At 40.7% G+C, this 16,762-nt stretch overlaps 1 protein-coding gene across 6 annotated transcripts in view; it reads left to right on the top strand.

Annotated features, from left to right (window-relative positions):
• Positions 1-11,085, top strand: part of ERI2 (ERI1 exoribonuclease family member 2) — a 68,052-nt gene extending 56,967 nt beyond the window's left edge. For 2 of the 6 annotated variants that reach the window (XR_014236100.1, XR_014236102.1), the window contains 3 exons: positions 5,341-5,464; positions 9,578-9,745; positions 10,959-11,085. Coding sequence is in view for 2 of the 6 variants with exons in the window: in XM_082362479.1 (XP_082218605.1) it covers positions 5,341-5,422 (82 nt within the window). In the remaining 4 variants the exon portion in view is untranslated. Of the gene's footprint in view, positions 1-5,029; positions 5,100-5,340; positions 5,465-6,982; positions 7,047-9,573; positions 9,746-10,958 lie in introns of those variants that run through there. The other 4 variants (XR_014236101.1, XM_082362479.1, XM_082362485.1 and 1 more) reach the window with 4 other exon arrangements.
• Positions 11,086-16,762: the final 5,677 nt, after the last annotated feature.

Genomic DNA, 16,762 nt, shown 5'->3' with positions numbered 1-16,762 from the left:
GTTTTCATTTGTTTCAAGCATATTTGTAATTGCTCATTGAAACTTTTTTATCATGGCTGCTTTAAACTCTTTGTCATATGCTTCTAACACCTTTGTCAGCTTGGTGTTGGCATCCATTGATTGTCTTTTTTCATTCAGTTTGAGATCTTCCTGGTTTTTGGTATGATGAAAGATTTTCAATTGAAACCTGGAAATTTTTGTACTATCTAATGATACTCTGGATCTTATCTAAACATTCTGTTTTAGCTGGCTTTATTTGACATTGCTCTGACAGGGAAGGTGGGAGGGTATGTCATTATTGCCAGATGGGTATAGACGTCCAGGTTTTCCACTCAGCCCCCAATGACACCAGAGTAGGGAAGAGTTTCTTGCTATTGCAGAATAGGGATGAGAGTTTTAGCTCCCCATGTGTCTCTACTGACACTGGCCTGCTCCATACTTGGCCTTCTCTGATACAGTCCTAGTGGGGGTGTTGGGAAAGACTCATGAGTGTAGAAGTCTAGGTTTCCCCCTCTACCTTTGCTGGCATAGGAGTGGATGGGTGGAGCCATGATGTTTTCTGTGGTGTTTGGCTGGAGTAGAGCAATTATTGTTTAAAAGTTTTTTTGTCTTTTTAGGCTGCTTCTTTTCCTGGTCCTTTGGCAAAAGACCAAAGGGGTCTTTTATTGGGGTTTTTATTGTCTGTACACATTGGTGTTTCCAGGTTGCTGGCTTTTTCAACTACAAGTCTAAGGTATATGAGGCAAAAAAGAAAACCCAGGGAACTGGCGACTGTATTATTCCTTGAGTCCCCAAGTCTATAGCCAGTCTATACCTTTCAGAGTCTTCTTATCCCTATAAAGGGAAAAGGAGAAAAACTATATGAGCATTGCTGTGAATATAGAAAAAGTAATTGATGAATTTCAGCACTCATCATGACAACCCTCAACACCCCCAAAAGTGAAATATGAGTAGAAGAGAATTTCCTTAGTGTGATAAAGAATATCTATCAATAATTTATTTTAACATTGAAACATTAGAAACATTTAATGGTGAGACGTTAGAGACATTCCACTTAATCAGGAATAAGGCAATGGTCCCCACTCCTAGCTAATATTATACTAAAGGTCCTTGTCAGCCCATTCCAGATTAAATAGAATGCAAGTACGTTATCTGTCTTGCTCATAACTGAATCCCAATAGCTAGAAGAAGTCTCAAAATATTATAGATATTCAGTAAATATTTGCTAGATAAGTGAATGAAGCAGCCTTATCTATGAAAATGAGATACTGAAAAGGAGGAATTATATATATATATATAATCCATGTTCATTTAAAAATCCAAGCAACATAGAAAAATATAAGGAAAAAAGTAAAATAACATTTCAAATCTCATCATGAAGAAGCAACTGTTACTAATTCTGGACACATCATTTTAACTATTTCTCTATGCATATTTACAGCTGGACGGTAGACGGATAAACTGATAAAAGTGGATCCACGATATGCATAATATTTTAAACAAAATGATATTAAATTTTAACTGAGAGAAAAAGAATTGAAGTGAAACTGAAGAAGAGGCAAACTCCAGGTAGATATTTCCTCTCCAGAAACATTATTAGTTCCTAAAAGATCTCACCAAAGGTAAGGAAAACCTTAAGTGATTGGAGTCATATTTAAAGCTACATTTTCCTAATTAAACTGGATTGGTCAATATCTACTTTGAGAAATTAATCAATTGATACGTTTTATGTCTCCTATATTCCTTCTTCTAGCCCTTTGATTTTTTTAAAAATTTATTTATTTATTTTATTTTATGGCTGTGTTGGGTCTTCGTTTCTGTGCGAGGGCTTTCTCTAGTTGCGGCAAGTGGGGGCCACTCTTCATTGCGGTGCGCGGACCTCTCATTATCGCGGCCTCTCTTGTTGCGGAGCACAAGCTCCAGACGCGCAGGCTCAGCAATTGTGGCTCACGGGCCTAGTTACTCTGCGGCATGTGGGATCTTCCCAGACCAGGGCTTGAACCCGTGTCCCCTGCATTGGCAGATGGATTCTCAACCACTGCGCCACCAGGGAAGCCCTGATTTTTATTAATTATATTATTGTCTTGTTTTGAGACATGTGCATTCTCTTCTGTAACAATAACTTCCTCAATCATCAAGCATTAGTTTATGTCAGCCATTGCCAACTGGGGGTAGTTGTGTCTGAAGGGAATGTTGGTCAATGCCAGGAGGGATTTTGGGTTGTCATACCTTGGAGGGGGGGAAGCAGTGCTATTGGCATCTAGTAGATGGAGAACAGGGATGCTGCTAAACATGTTACAATGCACGAAACTTCCTCTACAACAAAGAATTAATTGTCTGATCCCAAACACGAGTGCTGAGTCTGAGAAACCCTGATCAAATGTATAAGTGGATTCAGTGCTCACCAACAGTCCTTTTCAAACAGCTTCTCCTTCCTTGTATTCTGAAAAGTTTTTCTTCTTTAGCTAAATGTAACATCTAGGAGTATTTTTTTTTTCTTCACAGGGCCTTATAATGAATGTATTCCTTTCCTTAGTTGATAATACCTTTCTATTGACTTTAAATGGAGAACAACTTGGCTGGGTGTAAATTTCTTGTGTTAAATTTTATTTTCCTCGGAAAACCGTAGACCTATTTCCACTGTCATGTGGCATTAAATATTACTTTGGAGAAGCTCAAGGTAAACCAAGTTCATTTCTTCTGGTATGTGCCTGTTATATAATAATTTTTAAAAAAATGACTGGCCTTTGTCCCTGGTTCCTAAGGCCTTGGAAACTCTTGGAATTTCCTGAGTAATAGGAGTGCCTTTGTTACTCATGAATCCCTTAAGTTACACCGGAGTTCATGCTAGCAAGACTCAGGATGAGGGGTCTGGTCACCAGAAAAATCAATGATATGATTACAGGGTTGGAGTTTTGAAGCTAGTCCAACCTCTGGGGAGGGAAGGGGAGCTGGAGACTGAGTTCAATCATGTGGCTAAAGATTCAATCAATCATGCCTACATAATGAAACCCAATAAAAACTTGGTGAAACTTCCTGGTTGATGAACAGATACATGTGCTGGGAGGGTGACATGCTCTGATTCCACAGAGACAGGGCACCGAAGTTCTGCATTTGGGACTCTCCCAGACCTTACCCTATGTTTCTCTTCACTTTGCTGGTCCTCATCTATATCCTTTATAATAAAATTGTAATCATAAATATAGCACTTTTCTGAATTACGTTAATTGTTCTAGTGAATTAACAAACATGAGAGGTTTGTGGGACCCCCTGATTTTGCAGTCAGTTAGTCAGAGTTCTGGGTGGTGTGGGGACCCCTAAACTTACAGCTAGCATGGCAATAGTTTTTAGGATGCACTAAAATATTCAGTCCATTAACTTGAACATCATCTCCTTCATGCCCTCACATCTTGCCCATCTTGGATTCTATGTACTACTCATCTCCTTTGCACTACTCTCTCTCACCGTACTCATTTGGCAAAACCCAGCTTTCTGCCAAGCTCCAGATAGCTCTCTGCCTATTTTGTGCTTGCACAAGAGCAGCTTAACATGGTTCTGGAGAAATGTGCTTTGGATGTTTATGATACTTGTTGACAGACTTTAAAAATCCACTTGGACCTTCCTCACTGCTTGGAAGCCCCACTACATTTCTGTAGTTGGAGACAACCATTTCATACCTTCCCCTGTTTCTTTAAACCTCTACCTCTACTTCCTTCCTCTTATTTCACTGAGATTTGTAAATAGCCAGAAAAGAATGTCCTCAACCTCTTACCATTTAATCAACCAATACTCCTGCAACTCTGCCTGTAACTTCTGCATTCCTTCCAGTGAAGATGAATGAGCTGTCCAAGTTCCTTGCTTAGACCAAACTCTCCACTGTGCACTTGACATCATCCACTCTCTACTACTCAAGAACATTACTCCTTCAATTACTCCTCCTTTCTCCTGCATGATCAATTTCTTCCTCTCTTTTGAACTAGGATTGTAGTAGGGAAAGACAGTCAGCCACAAACACATGGAAATATCTCCCATATTAAAACAATAATATCTTAGGCCATTTATCTTCCTTCACCTCTTCATTCCTCTTCTTTTTATAGCAAAATTTCTCAAAATAGTTATCTATATTTGTAGCTTTTACGTCTTTATTCTCTGTCTCTCTGTCTGGCTCTCCATCTCTGTCTCTTTCTCCCTCATTATGGGAAAAATTTCAAACATATATACAAATAGTTACAGTAGTATAATGAACTCCATGTATCCATCACTCAGCTCCAACAATTGTCAACACATGGCCAAGCCTGTTTCATTTATATCCCTACCCACTCCTCCCTCTCTTTGCATTACTTTGAAACAAACCTAAATATCATATTATTTAATCCATATATACTTCCTTATGTATCTCTGTAAGATAAGGCCTCTTTTAAAAATACCACTATAACACTTGAAAAAGCCACAATAATCCCTTATTATCATTATCAAATATTGTTAAATCATTTAAAAAGTTTCACATTTTCCAGGTTGGCTTGTAAAATTTTGTTTTACAGTTTTTGTGGTTTTTCCCACTCAGAGTCCAAACAAGGCCCACACATTGCATTTCATTGATATATACCTTAAGTTTTTTATCCATAAATTCCATCTCCCTCATCTTTTTAACTTATAATTTGTTGTAGAAAATAGAGTATTGTCCTGAAGAGTTTCCAAAATTCTGGATTTTGCTAATTCAACCCTGTGGTTAAGTTTAACTTGTTTTTCTGTCCCTTTATTTCTTGTAAGCTCACAGTTAGATCTAGATCAATTCTTAGCAAAAAGATTGCATAAATAGTATTGTGTAATTCCTATTGCATGACATCTGGAGAAACAATGTCTAGTAGGCTCACCTTATATTATGTTAAGGCATCAGCCTGATCCATCCAATGCAGCTATTGATTATCAACATCTGTGTTAAAAAAGAAACAATGGGCCCCAAATGGAGTCACTTGTGCTAAAACCAAAACTTACTACCTAACCTAACTGTAGTTAAAACCTTCCCCAGGAACGTAATCCTAACCAGTCAGTGTGGAATTTTCTGGTAGGCACCGATGAGGTAATCCTTTCCATCCTGCAAAGAAATATGAGGTAGTCTGCCACAGACCACGTTTGTCCCCCATAGGTAGGTTACCTAAGCTTGAAATAATCTTTTTTGTTTATGACTTTCTTGTCTTGCCTTTAAAAACCTTTCCCTGTTTTTAGCCCTTTGGAATTCCTCTCTACTTGCTAGATGGGATGCTGCTCGATCCATGAATTTTTTAATAAAGCCAATTAGATCTTTAAAGTTTACTTTGTTGAATTTTTGTTGTTTAACAGATTTTGTGGCAGTGGTGGGATCCAAAGTGAACTTCTGATGGCGTACCGGGACAACAAGAAACACAGGTGTGGTACTCTGTGAACTCTGAGTTCACCGACATTTCTGCCATTTCTGAGGCCATAGGTAAGTTCCCTCTCAGTTCTGAGCTCTATTCTCTTTGTGTTGATCTGCCAATCTAATTGGTTTTTCAGTCTGCAATTCCCAGGTTATTCAGTGGAAACCCCAGCCCTTAATTTTGTCACAAGATCCACATGGGAACTGTTGATGGAAGTGCATAGTTTCCCATCCATGTGGAGCCTCCAGTGTGCAGTACCCATTTATTGAGGTCTGCTGGTTCAACCCTTTCCTCAGTCCAAGATTCCACAGGAATTGTTGGTGGTGCATGCAGGGCCTTCTATTGGAAAATATCCAGTAACTTCTAAACCCCAGGCCTTGGTTCTATCTCAGATTCCATGCTGGGAACTGCTGGTGGTTTAGTCTGCAGTCCATGTTTCTTTGGAATCAATCCACAGTCTCCATTAATTGAAGTCTGCTGATTCAATTTTTTCTTCATTCCCTAGTTCTTTGGTTACTGCTGGTGTCCACAGTTCTATTTCCTCTGCTACTGTTGGTTTCTGTTAATGTGAACATGAAGTAAAGGCTAAATGCTAATGGGGATCTTGGAGGCCAAAAAGCTGCAAAAGTTGGTGGGCACAATTGAGCATTTAAAGGTTGTTAGAGTGCTTGCCCCCTAACCCAAAAACTCCTGTTTTAAGATAAGTTGGTTATGGAATGAGTTAGATTGACACTAGGCGACCTGCCAACCTCAAGAAAATTTCCATGCAATGAGGTACACTGTGAGACACCACACAACCCCAACCCCATGACGCATCTCTCTTAAGTATTAATCTGGCTCTGAAAAACCTAGACTTAGCTAAAATCAATAATAATAATAATAAAGATGGGATCCTTCATTTCAAAAGAGTCAAGTGTGCCACCTTTCAGCATACCTGCTTATTTTATGTCTAAGAACTGCAGTCCTGGAAGCCTGTAAATATCTACAAAAATGGCAAAATCTTACTAAAGGCAGCCTAGAATTACAATGCCCATTATGGGAAATGTTCCAATTAGACAATATCAGTTACTTAAGAAGTACACTTGAAAGTAAGGGCTCCCATATTAAACAAACAGAATTGGATACCTATCTTAATTGGTATATGAAGCTTCTAAAAGACTTAAAATTCCAAAATAGTTACATTGAAAGTTTCGCTGCAAAAGGCTAATGAAAAATTAAAGACACAAAAGATATCCAAAACAATACCTAGGCCTCCCCCATTACACCCTCCTAGGGCTCCCTCGTCAAAACACTGGTGCAGAAATGGATGTCTCAGTTGAAATCAACTGGGACACTGGAAAATACATTGTCCTCAAAGGCCCTATGCAAATTCTTCAACACCAACTCAAATGCCTTCATATCTACCTTCAAAGGAGGGCCCTGTATGGGCACCTTCCAGAGCTGACAAGACTCTGAGGGATTTTCTGATAAACTGCTAAGTTGTTCCTTTAAACAGCCAAGGGAAAACTAAAATTAAAATTAATGAAAAACTTTGCCAAATTTTAGTAAATATCAGAGCTACACTCTCCACTTTAAACACCACTCAGAACCTGCAGATGGGATCCTGGAAAAACTGGCAGAAGCTGGCCAAGGCTGAGAATTCTTACCAGAGTAAGTTCTTTTTTTTTTTTTTTTTTTTAATTAATTAATTTATTTTTGGCTGTGTTGGGTCTTCGTTTCTGTGCGAGGGCTTTCTCTAGTTGTGGCAAGCGGGGGCCACTCTTCATCGCGGTGCGCGGGCCTCTCACTATCGTGGCCTCTCTTGTTGTGGAGCACAGGCTCCAGACGCGCAGGCTCAGTAGTTGTGGCGCACGGGCCTAGCTGCTCCGCGGCATGTGGGATCTTCCCAGACCAGGGCTGGAACCCGTGTCCCCTGCATTAGCAGGCAGATTCTCAACCACTGCGCCACCAGGGAAGCCCCCCAGAGTAAGTTCTTTTGAATCTGTCTGTAGTGCCCAATTAAGAGAGGGAAATAAAATTTCATGCTGTTCCTTCCCTTCCAAATCCAGACCAATTGGTTATTAATCCTTTCTCTTCAAAGGATAGCTGTTGCCTTCTTGCTTGTCTAGTTTTATGTCCTAAAAACATGGCTTGGCTTTTTGCCTACCTGGGACATGCAGGTGGTTGGTTCTTTCTTTTGGCTATCTTTGAGAGTGACTCTAGATCTTGTGAAGATAATATATTTTGCACCCTCCTTGGGGACACCTCTTGAGTCAAATTGTTACTGAATTAAACTTGGGTCTGCTCGTCCATGCGCAGTAAAGTCAATCTACTGATACTAGGTTGTGGTGAAGGAAAGTGCAGCGTTTACTGCAGGGTGCCAAGCAAGGAGTCCAGGACAGCTAGTGCTCAAAAAGCCTGAACTCTCCAATGGGTTTCAGGAAAGCATTTTTAAAGGCCTGGTGAGGGAGGGAAGTCACAGAGTATGTGATCAGCTTGTGCACAGTTCTCTTATTGGTTGATGGTGAGGTAATATGGCAGTGTCACAGGGGTCAACGTTGTCAATCTTTATGCTTCAGTATGCCTGCTGGCTATGTGCTCATGGTCATCAAGTATTTAATGTCTTCCATTTGGTGGGGGTTTTAGCATCTGTAAAACAACTCAGGAAATGTGCATCAGACACTTTTATCTAGGTACTTCAGAGAGGAGCTAAAGCAGAGGGTATGGGGAAAAGGTCTGTCCCGGGAAGGCCCCACAGGGTCCTACTCGGTGACACAAGAGGTTGTTCAATATTGTCAGAAGTATTCACTGCTTGTCCCAGCTGAAATCTGACATAACTTCATAATGAGAAATTTGGCCAAACTGGAAGCTGATATTCAGAGCCTGATAGAAAAAATATTTTAGACATTCTCTTCTAAGCTAAATGTATCCAGAAGGAAAGAAAAACATCCTAACATAAGTGGATGGTTATGTCAATCCTTAAGTATCTAGGCTACAACCCAGTTCTTTGAGGAACTGAGAGCAACTGTGGAAACTGAGCAGGACCCTGTGGGGCTCCTGGGCACAAAAGTCTTTGTGTGTCTCCCATTTATTGATGAATGAAATAGGCTTCAGCCTTCATGACCTTCCCTGAGTTCCAAAGGGCAGGTTCAAACAGTTGCTAACCAGGGAAGGGAGGGGATGCAGAGACAAGGGAGGAGCAGTCAAGAAACAATAGTGCAGCCTTGGGGCAGGGTCCTGGTTCCCCCTCAGGGGATACACATAAGAATATCTTTGAGCTCTTCTGCAGATACTGAAATCCCCACCAGGTGAAAGAAGTTAACTGTATGCTGCCCACAAGCACATAGACCCAAGACCAGTTGGAACCAGAAGGTTGATGATGCTGACTCCCAATTGCCTCACCACCAACCAGTCAGAAGAATGTCCATGAGCTGATCATGCCCTCCTGTTTGAACCATTACTATAAAACTCCTCACTATACCCTCCAGGTCAGGACACACAATTTTGAGGGCATTAGCCTGCTGTGGCCCCCATTTGCCTGGCAAAGCAATAAAGCTATTCTTTTCTACTTTACCTAAAACTCTGTCTCTGAGATTTAATTCAGTACCGGGTACAGAGGCCGGATTTGGCATCACTGTCCTTACCTCACAAATCCTTGAAAAACTAGAAATACAGCCTAGTGGCAGTTCAAATTCACCTATTCCTTTTACCAATCCCCAAACATCTCCTATTTATCTCAGAAGACATAAATTATTGGCCTTAGGAAACCAAAGTCCTTCTTGGAGGAACTTGCATTTCTTCACCATGACTCTGAGATATAAATGTTTAAGTATAAACTTCAGGGAGGTAATTCTTATCAGAAAAACAAAAATAAAAACAATAAAAACACGAAAGGGAAAAGGTCATTTGAAATTTTGGCAAATGTTAGATTATAATCCTGTTAATTGTCTTTGAGGTTTTCTTTTATACTTGCAAATTGGACTGGATTTTTTTTTTTTTTTTTTTTGGCCATGCAGCTTGTGGGATCTTAGTTCCCTGACGAGGGATCGAACCCGGGCCACCGCAATGAAAATGCCAAGTCCTAACCACTGCCAGGGAATTCCCTGGACTGGATTCTAAATCCTTCCAGCTTCCTGAAATCTGGCTACAACTCTCCAAACTAACGTTTCCAATTTTCTCCCATCCTTCTGATTTGGAGTTAGTAAGAACAAAGTAAATCTCCTTGGAAGGAGGTCCTCCTCACTATCCAGATGGCAGCCAAACTTCAGGGACTAGAACCTTGGATGTACATCTCACAGCTAAAGAAGGCTCTACCTGACATCTGATCCTGTAAAAACGCTGGAGAATGCCAAATCAAATTGACTAGGAAGGTAAGTAGCTGACATCAAGGTAGACTGCTTCCTTCCAAGATGCCAATGCTGGATCAAGACTTGATACTTTAACTAAACATGAAACCCTCTCTTTTTCTGTTTCTTCCTTTGACCTGGAAAGATGACACCATTGATTGTATCTTCCAGGCCTTTGTTAAGGGTGAGGGTGTGTGTTTAACTTCTCAGACTGCTGGATTTGTCATAAAAAACTCCTATCTGCCCAGGGTGCCAAAGACCCCCAGTGCATTTCCCTGTCTCCGGTTAACTACTGCAAACTTGGGGAATTTTGCAGCGAGAATCTTTACAAGGAAAGGAATATAAAGTAAGGGTAACCAGAATAAAACTGCCTGTGTGGCCTACAGACCCTTATACAGATTCAAACGGAAATTACCAGGAGGCATTCATGATTGAAAATTAGCTCCCTTTGACAGACCCCTACTCCCTAGTTAGGAGTAGATGCAAATGAGGAACCTCTCCTTAACTCTTGAAAATATTGCAGAATTAACTGCTTTAGCAATAGCTATCCAACAAAAATCCTTAGACTCTCTGGCCAAAGTTGTTCTTGATAATAGGTTAGCCCTTGATTGCCTTTTAGCTGAACAAGCGTCTGTGTTGTGGCCAACACCACACACTGCACCTACATGAAAGGTTGAAATTCTGGGAAGGTTCTGGGAAGGGTGAAATTCAGTTACATAAGACCACTGAAGTAAGCCACTTGGCTTAAAAAGACGACTCCTTCAGAGTCTTTTTTTGACTTATTTGATTTTGATTGGTTTGATTCTTGGAGACCATGGCTCCAAAGTACACTCCAAACACTGGGAATTATCCTGCTTATAATAATCATAACGATCTCCCTGGAGCGTGGTAGTCTCTCAAAAGCTTACAACATTCTCCAGGAATGTAATTCTAACTGGTCAATATGGAATTTTCTGGTCAGCACCAATGAAGTAAACCTTTCCATCCCCCAAAGAAAGATGAAGCAATCTGCCACATAGACCCCTTTGTCCCCCACAGATAAAGCTGAAATAATCTTTTTTGTTTGACTTCCTTTTCTTGCCTTTAAAAACCTTTCCCTCTGTGTAGTTCTTTGGAGCTCCTCTCTACTTGCGAGACTGGATGCTTTTCAACTTATGAATTGTTCAGTAAAGCCAATTAGACCTTTAAAATTTACCTGGTTGAATTTTTGTTAACACCTACATCCCTTATTTTATAGGGATCGCTGTTTTCTCTGGAAAAACACTTGAGTCTTTTTCTAAGATTATTTGAAATGAGATCTCCTGGAGGATTCTGACTTAAGCTATTGGATCATTCTTATACCCACCTGTCTTAAGAAAAACCTGAATAAATAAATGTACTTCCCAGCCAAGACCAGGCTTTTGAGAGATTCTTTTAACATACCCCCTTTTCCATCATAAGACAACATCATAAGACAACAACAACAAGGAAAATGGGATTAGTGTTGGAACCATCTCTTACATGGAGTGGAAAATAATTACCATTTCTTGAATGTTTTTTGTATGTCATATAGCAGCTCTGTAAGGTAAGTATAACTATGACCATTTTTTTTAAATATGAGGAAATGATTTGAGTAGAGAACAAATAACCTTAAAATAAGTCATACAACTTGAAAGTGACTCTGTTGGAAGGGTTATAGCCTTCTACTTTAATGTCAAGTTGTTTGATTCCACCTAGAATCAACTTGACTGGAGCAAAGATTTTGATAATGAACATGTCAAAATAGCCCTTAAGCTGCCTACCCATAAAGTTCCCAAGAGAAGGGGAAAGGGGAAAAGGGCAAGGTGACATAACTGATATGTGATTAGACCCCATCTTTCCATTTTTATTCTTCCCAATATACCCTGCCCCTACATATACAAACGCAGAGGGAAAATGGCAGGCCTTCTCTGAGCCCCACTGAGGTTTTCCATCACTTGCAGAGAGCTGGGTGTGTGTGTGTGTTTTGTGGAATTGGCATAATTAAGTCAAAAGTGGAAAAAAGTTACCTGGAACACTCTCTCACTCGCTCCTGATTTCCTGTCGCACCAGCCAAGGTTGACTAAATCTTTCTCAACATGTAAAATAGTCTGAAGTTATGAATATTTCCCCCAAATAATTCAAGCAACAATAACAAAAAAACCCTTCAAAAATAAAAATATTTTCATAAATGGTTCTACAGGAAAAAGAGCAAAGTTTATAGTACTGTCTCAACCATTTTGTAATCTACTTCCAGATAGAAGTCTACTTCATATACATTTTGTAAGGAGGGAGTAAAAGGCATGATGTGGTGTTTTGGCAAGAAAACAGAGGCCTGGCCACCAGGCCAGGATTTCTTTATGAATCTACTGAAAAAACTACAGAACTGGGCTTTCTACTCAGGTCAGACTTCAAAACCCATGTTCTCTTCATTTTGTTATGAGGCCTGTTCTTTCAATTTATCAGAAGGACAGTGTTATAATCACTATGGACAACAAGACTCTAACAAAAATAGTAAAGACATTCTGAACAAACTTTAGATTCCCAGTATATTAGTTAAAGTGTGCTAGGCTATGCTGCAGAAACAAACCCAAAACTCAGAAGCTTAAGTCTAATGCAGAAGTTCCTGGTTAATGTGCTTTCCCGGGCAGCTCCCCTCCACAAAGTAGCCATAATCCTTATATTCACAGGTTTCACTCTCCCCTAGGCCTCCTAAGAGCCCTGAATTGGATCCTCTAAAATCAGCAAGTTGGCAAGCAGGAGAATGAGAGCCAGAGCAAGGGAACATCAGAGAGAAGAGTGCATTTGTGGAGGATCTCATAAGAATTTAGGCCTAGAGGCATGCATCACTTCCACCCACATTTCCCCACCCTTACTTACAGGGGGCTGAGAAATTAGTCTTGCTGTAGACCCAAGGAGGAAAGAGAAATACTTTGTGAATATCCACATCAAGTAAATGGCACTTTATTTTAACTTGTAAAAAGAATACATGCATGTGGCCAAAAACAAAGTAAAAAATACAGAATGATATAAAATAAAAAATAAAGTAGTCACTGAATTTGTTGCAAAACAGGGTGTGTGTGTGTAGGGGGTGGGAGGGAGATATACATATATATATGTGTGTAAATCTCTGTGTATATATATCTATATAAAAATAAGTTACATATATATGTAACTATTTATATGTAGGTTTTCAAATGAGTCTTAACTCAAAACTTTATTTTCCCCCCAATTTCTGTTTTCTCCCTTGGTACTCAATATCCCTTTTCCATCACTTAATCATTTCTTGGAGGGGGGCTTGAGCTCAAGATGGCAGAATAGAAGGTCATGGGCTCACCCCTTCTTACCGAAACACCAAAATCACAACTAACTGCTGAACAACCATCAACAGAAAAACGCTGGAACCTACCAAAAAAGATACCCTACAGCCAAAGACAAGGAAGAAGGCACAACAAGATAGTAGGAGGGGTGCAGTCACGATAAAATCAAATCCCATACCTACCAGGTGGGAGACCCATGGACTGGAGAGCAATTGTACCACAGAGGCCCTCCCACAGGAGTGAAAGTCCTGAGCCCCACGTCAGACTTCCCAGCCTGGGGGTCTGGTAACAGGAGGAGGACCCCCAGAGAATCTGGCTTTTAAAGCCAGTGGGGCTTGATCACAGGAAATACACAGGACTGGGGGAAACAGAGACTCCGCTCCTGGAGGGCACACACAAGGTCCTGTGTGCACCAGAACCCAGGAGAAAAATAGGAGTGACCTCAATAGAGACTGGGCCAGACCTACCTGCTAGTATTAGAGGGTCTTCTGCGGAGGAAGGGGGTGGCTGTGGCTCATGGCGGGGACAAAGACACTGGCAGCGGTAGTTCTGGGGAGTACATATTGGTGTGAGCCCTCTCAGAGGCTGCCATTAGCCCCCCCCCCAAACAGCCTGTAGGCTCCAGTGCTGGGTTGCTGCAGGCCAAACAACCAACAGGGTGGGAACACAGCCCCACCCATCAGCAGACAGCTGGCTTAAAGTTTTCCTGAGCACAGCCCTGCCCACCAGAGGGACAAGACCCAGCAACACCCACCAGTGGAGTCCCTCCCATCAGGAAGCCTGCACAGGCCTCTTAGACAGCCTCATTCACCAGAGGGCAGACAGCAGAAGCAAGAAGAACTACAATCCTGCAGCCTGTGGAACGCAAACCACAATCACAGAAAGTTAGACAAAATGAGACGGCAGAGGAATATGTCCCAGATGAAGGAACAAGATAAAACCCCCGAAGAACAATTAAGTGAAGTGGAGATAGGCAACCTGCTAGAAGAAGAATTCAGAATAATGATAGTGAAGATGATCCAAGACCTTGGAAAAAGAATGGAGGCAAGGATCAAGAAGATGCAAGCAATGTTTAACAAAGACGTAGAAGAACTAAAGAACAAACAAACAGAGATGAACAATACAATAACTGAAATGAAAAATTCACTAGAAGGAATCAATAGCAGAGTGACTGAGGCAGAAGAACGGCTAAGTGAACTGGAAGACAGAATTGTGGAAATCACTGCTACAGAACAGAATAAAGAAAAAAAGAATGAAAAGAAATGAAGACAGTTTAAGAGCCCTCTGGGACAACATTAAATGCATCAACATTCGCATTATAGGGGTCCCAGAAGGAGGAGAGAGAGAAAGGACCTGAAAAAACATTTGAAGAGATAATAGCTGAAAACTTCCCTAACATGGGAAAGGAAACAGTCACCCAAGTCCAGGAAGCACAGAGAGGCCCAGGCAGGATAAACCCAAGGAGGAACATGCCAAGACACATAGTAATCAAACTGACAAAAATGAAAGACTTCTTGGGATGGTCCTACAACTTTCCAATCATTTTCAGTTATTAAAAGTTTGTCCACTCAAAATTTAAATCTCAGACTCCATGTACATTGTACCTGCTCCCCTCTCCCCAGCATAGACTTGCTCTGTGCTTCTGGGGACCTGCAGTGGACAGGAGGGCTGGCCACTCTTTCTGCTGCTCCTCCCACTATCGTGCCTGGAACAGAGACAAATGGTCTTTTCTATCTCCCAGACACATTTTCCCCCCTCCCAATTCTAAACACTAGATCCTCTGTTTTGGAGGGTAAGGAAAAAAGATTAGGGTAAGAGGAGTTACCATGACAGTGTGACTTTAATCCTCTGTCTGTTGGGTCTACTTGTTTAAGCTCAGGTACTTTCTGGGAGTCTACTTGACACAGATATGCACACATCTTTAGAACACCCTATCTTGGGTGGCAGTCCTCTTCTCTGTTGTCCCTCCCCATTCTCTCACTCTCTGTACCCTGCCATCTACCTCTACTTCCCATTCTGACTCATTTTCTCACTTAGCCAGGAGGAAGGGGACATCAACCCAGAATATGATGCCAGTCTCTTCTTCTTCCAGGCACCTTTAACCTTTATGAGGGATTCCGTTGATGCCCCTCTCTGCAAAGGGGGTGAAAACACTCTTAGGAGCATTGACTAAAGTGGAAATAAGAAGCAGGAAAGGGGGTGCAAGCACTCTCTCCTCTCCTGTCCCCAGGCTTCTGATGTAAACTGAGAAGCAGAGTGGTATGGGGATAGCAGGGCTAATTGAGCCAACTTTTTCCAAACTTAGAGAGACATGCCTTAGTCTTTGTTGACAGTTCTTTTTATACTGGAAAGGGCAGAGACAGTGCCTCTTAATTCTTAGCTTTGAGTTTTAGTTGAGAAATGTGGAGAACAACAGAACTCTTACTAAGCATCATTTATATATATATATATATATGATATATACATATATGTATACATATACATATATATAGGATTAAGACACATACACATATACATATGTATGTATGTATGGGTACATATATGCACATATATATTTCCTTTTAAAACATGAATTGGTTCATACTACACATACCTCACTTTGATTTTTTTCCCCAGTTTCCAATGTATCTTGTAAATCTTTCCATATTAACACACTTAGATATAATAAGGTATCTCTCGGATCCTGGGAATCAGTAAATGGTGACTGGAGATACTTCAAAGCCAACTGACCAACACAAAAAGCGTGGGCCTTAAACTCAATTCTGGTTTGATAAAATTACTCTCATCAAACCTTCCAATTAGCAACAGCTATAACAAAACAGCAGCAGCTAACATTTATTGAATATTTTTGTCTGAGACTGGCATGAATTATTCAATACTCACAATGACCTATAAGGTATATATTATAGCTATTCCCATTTTACAGATGAGGAACACGAAGTTCAGAGCAGTTAACTTTCCCAAGGTCATAAGGCTAGCAAAGTAGTGGAGTTAGTATTTAAACCCAAGACTGTTTGACTTTCAAAGTGTGTTCCCAATCAGTTTGTCTCTCTGTTCATCTGTACACTGAATGCTGTATTCTAATTGACTTCCCTTCAATTTTTTAAAAAAAATTATTCATTTATTTATTTATTTGGCTGTGCCGGTTCTTAGTTGTGGCATGTGGGATCTTCATTGTGGCATGCAGGATCTTTAGTTGCAGCACGTGAGATCTTTAGTTGCAGCATGCGGGATCTAACTGCCTGACCAGGGATTGAACCCAGGCCCCCTGCATTGGGAGCATGGAGTCAACTGCTGGACCACCAAGGAAGTTCCAACTTCCCTCCAATTTTTAATTTAAATACAAATTATTCAAACTGAGTACTCATGTAGATCATTCTTATTTGGCCTCATCTGTGCTAAAAGATCCTCTATACCTGAGTTACCCTGGGCTCTTAAATATTGGGTTGGCCAAAAAGTTCATTCAGGTTTTTCCATAACATTTTACTTTGGCCAACCCAATACATACTATACCTACTCTGAATTTATACTTCTTGCATTAGTGTATTATTCAAGACTAGTGTTATGCATTGGTGGAATGTGCAGTTCATAGTATGATTTGAATTGCAAATAGAAACATTTCTAAGTTATAACACTGCCTGAGATTCTACCATTAGGGATTCATTCTTAGGAGCATTGATTAAAGTGGAAGTAAGGGGCTTCCCTGGTGGTGCAGGTGGTTAAG

Source organism: Balaenoptera borealis (assembly GCF_965194805.1).
Source record: "Balaenoptera borealis genome assembly, chromosome: 16".
NCBI lineage: Eukaryota > Metazoa > Chordata > Mammalia > Artiodactyla > Balaenopteridae > Balaenoptera > Balaenoptera borealis.
The sequence above is the reverse complement of the archived record's forward strand: the minus strand, read 5'-3'. Positions and strand labels throughout refer to the sequence as shown.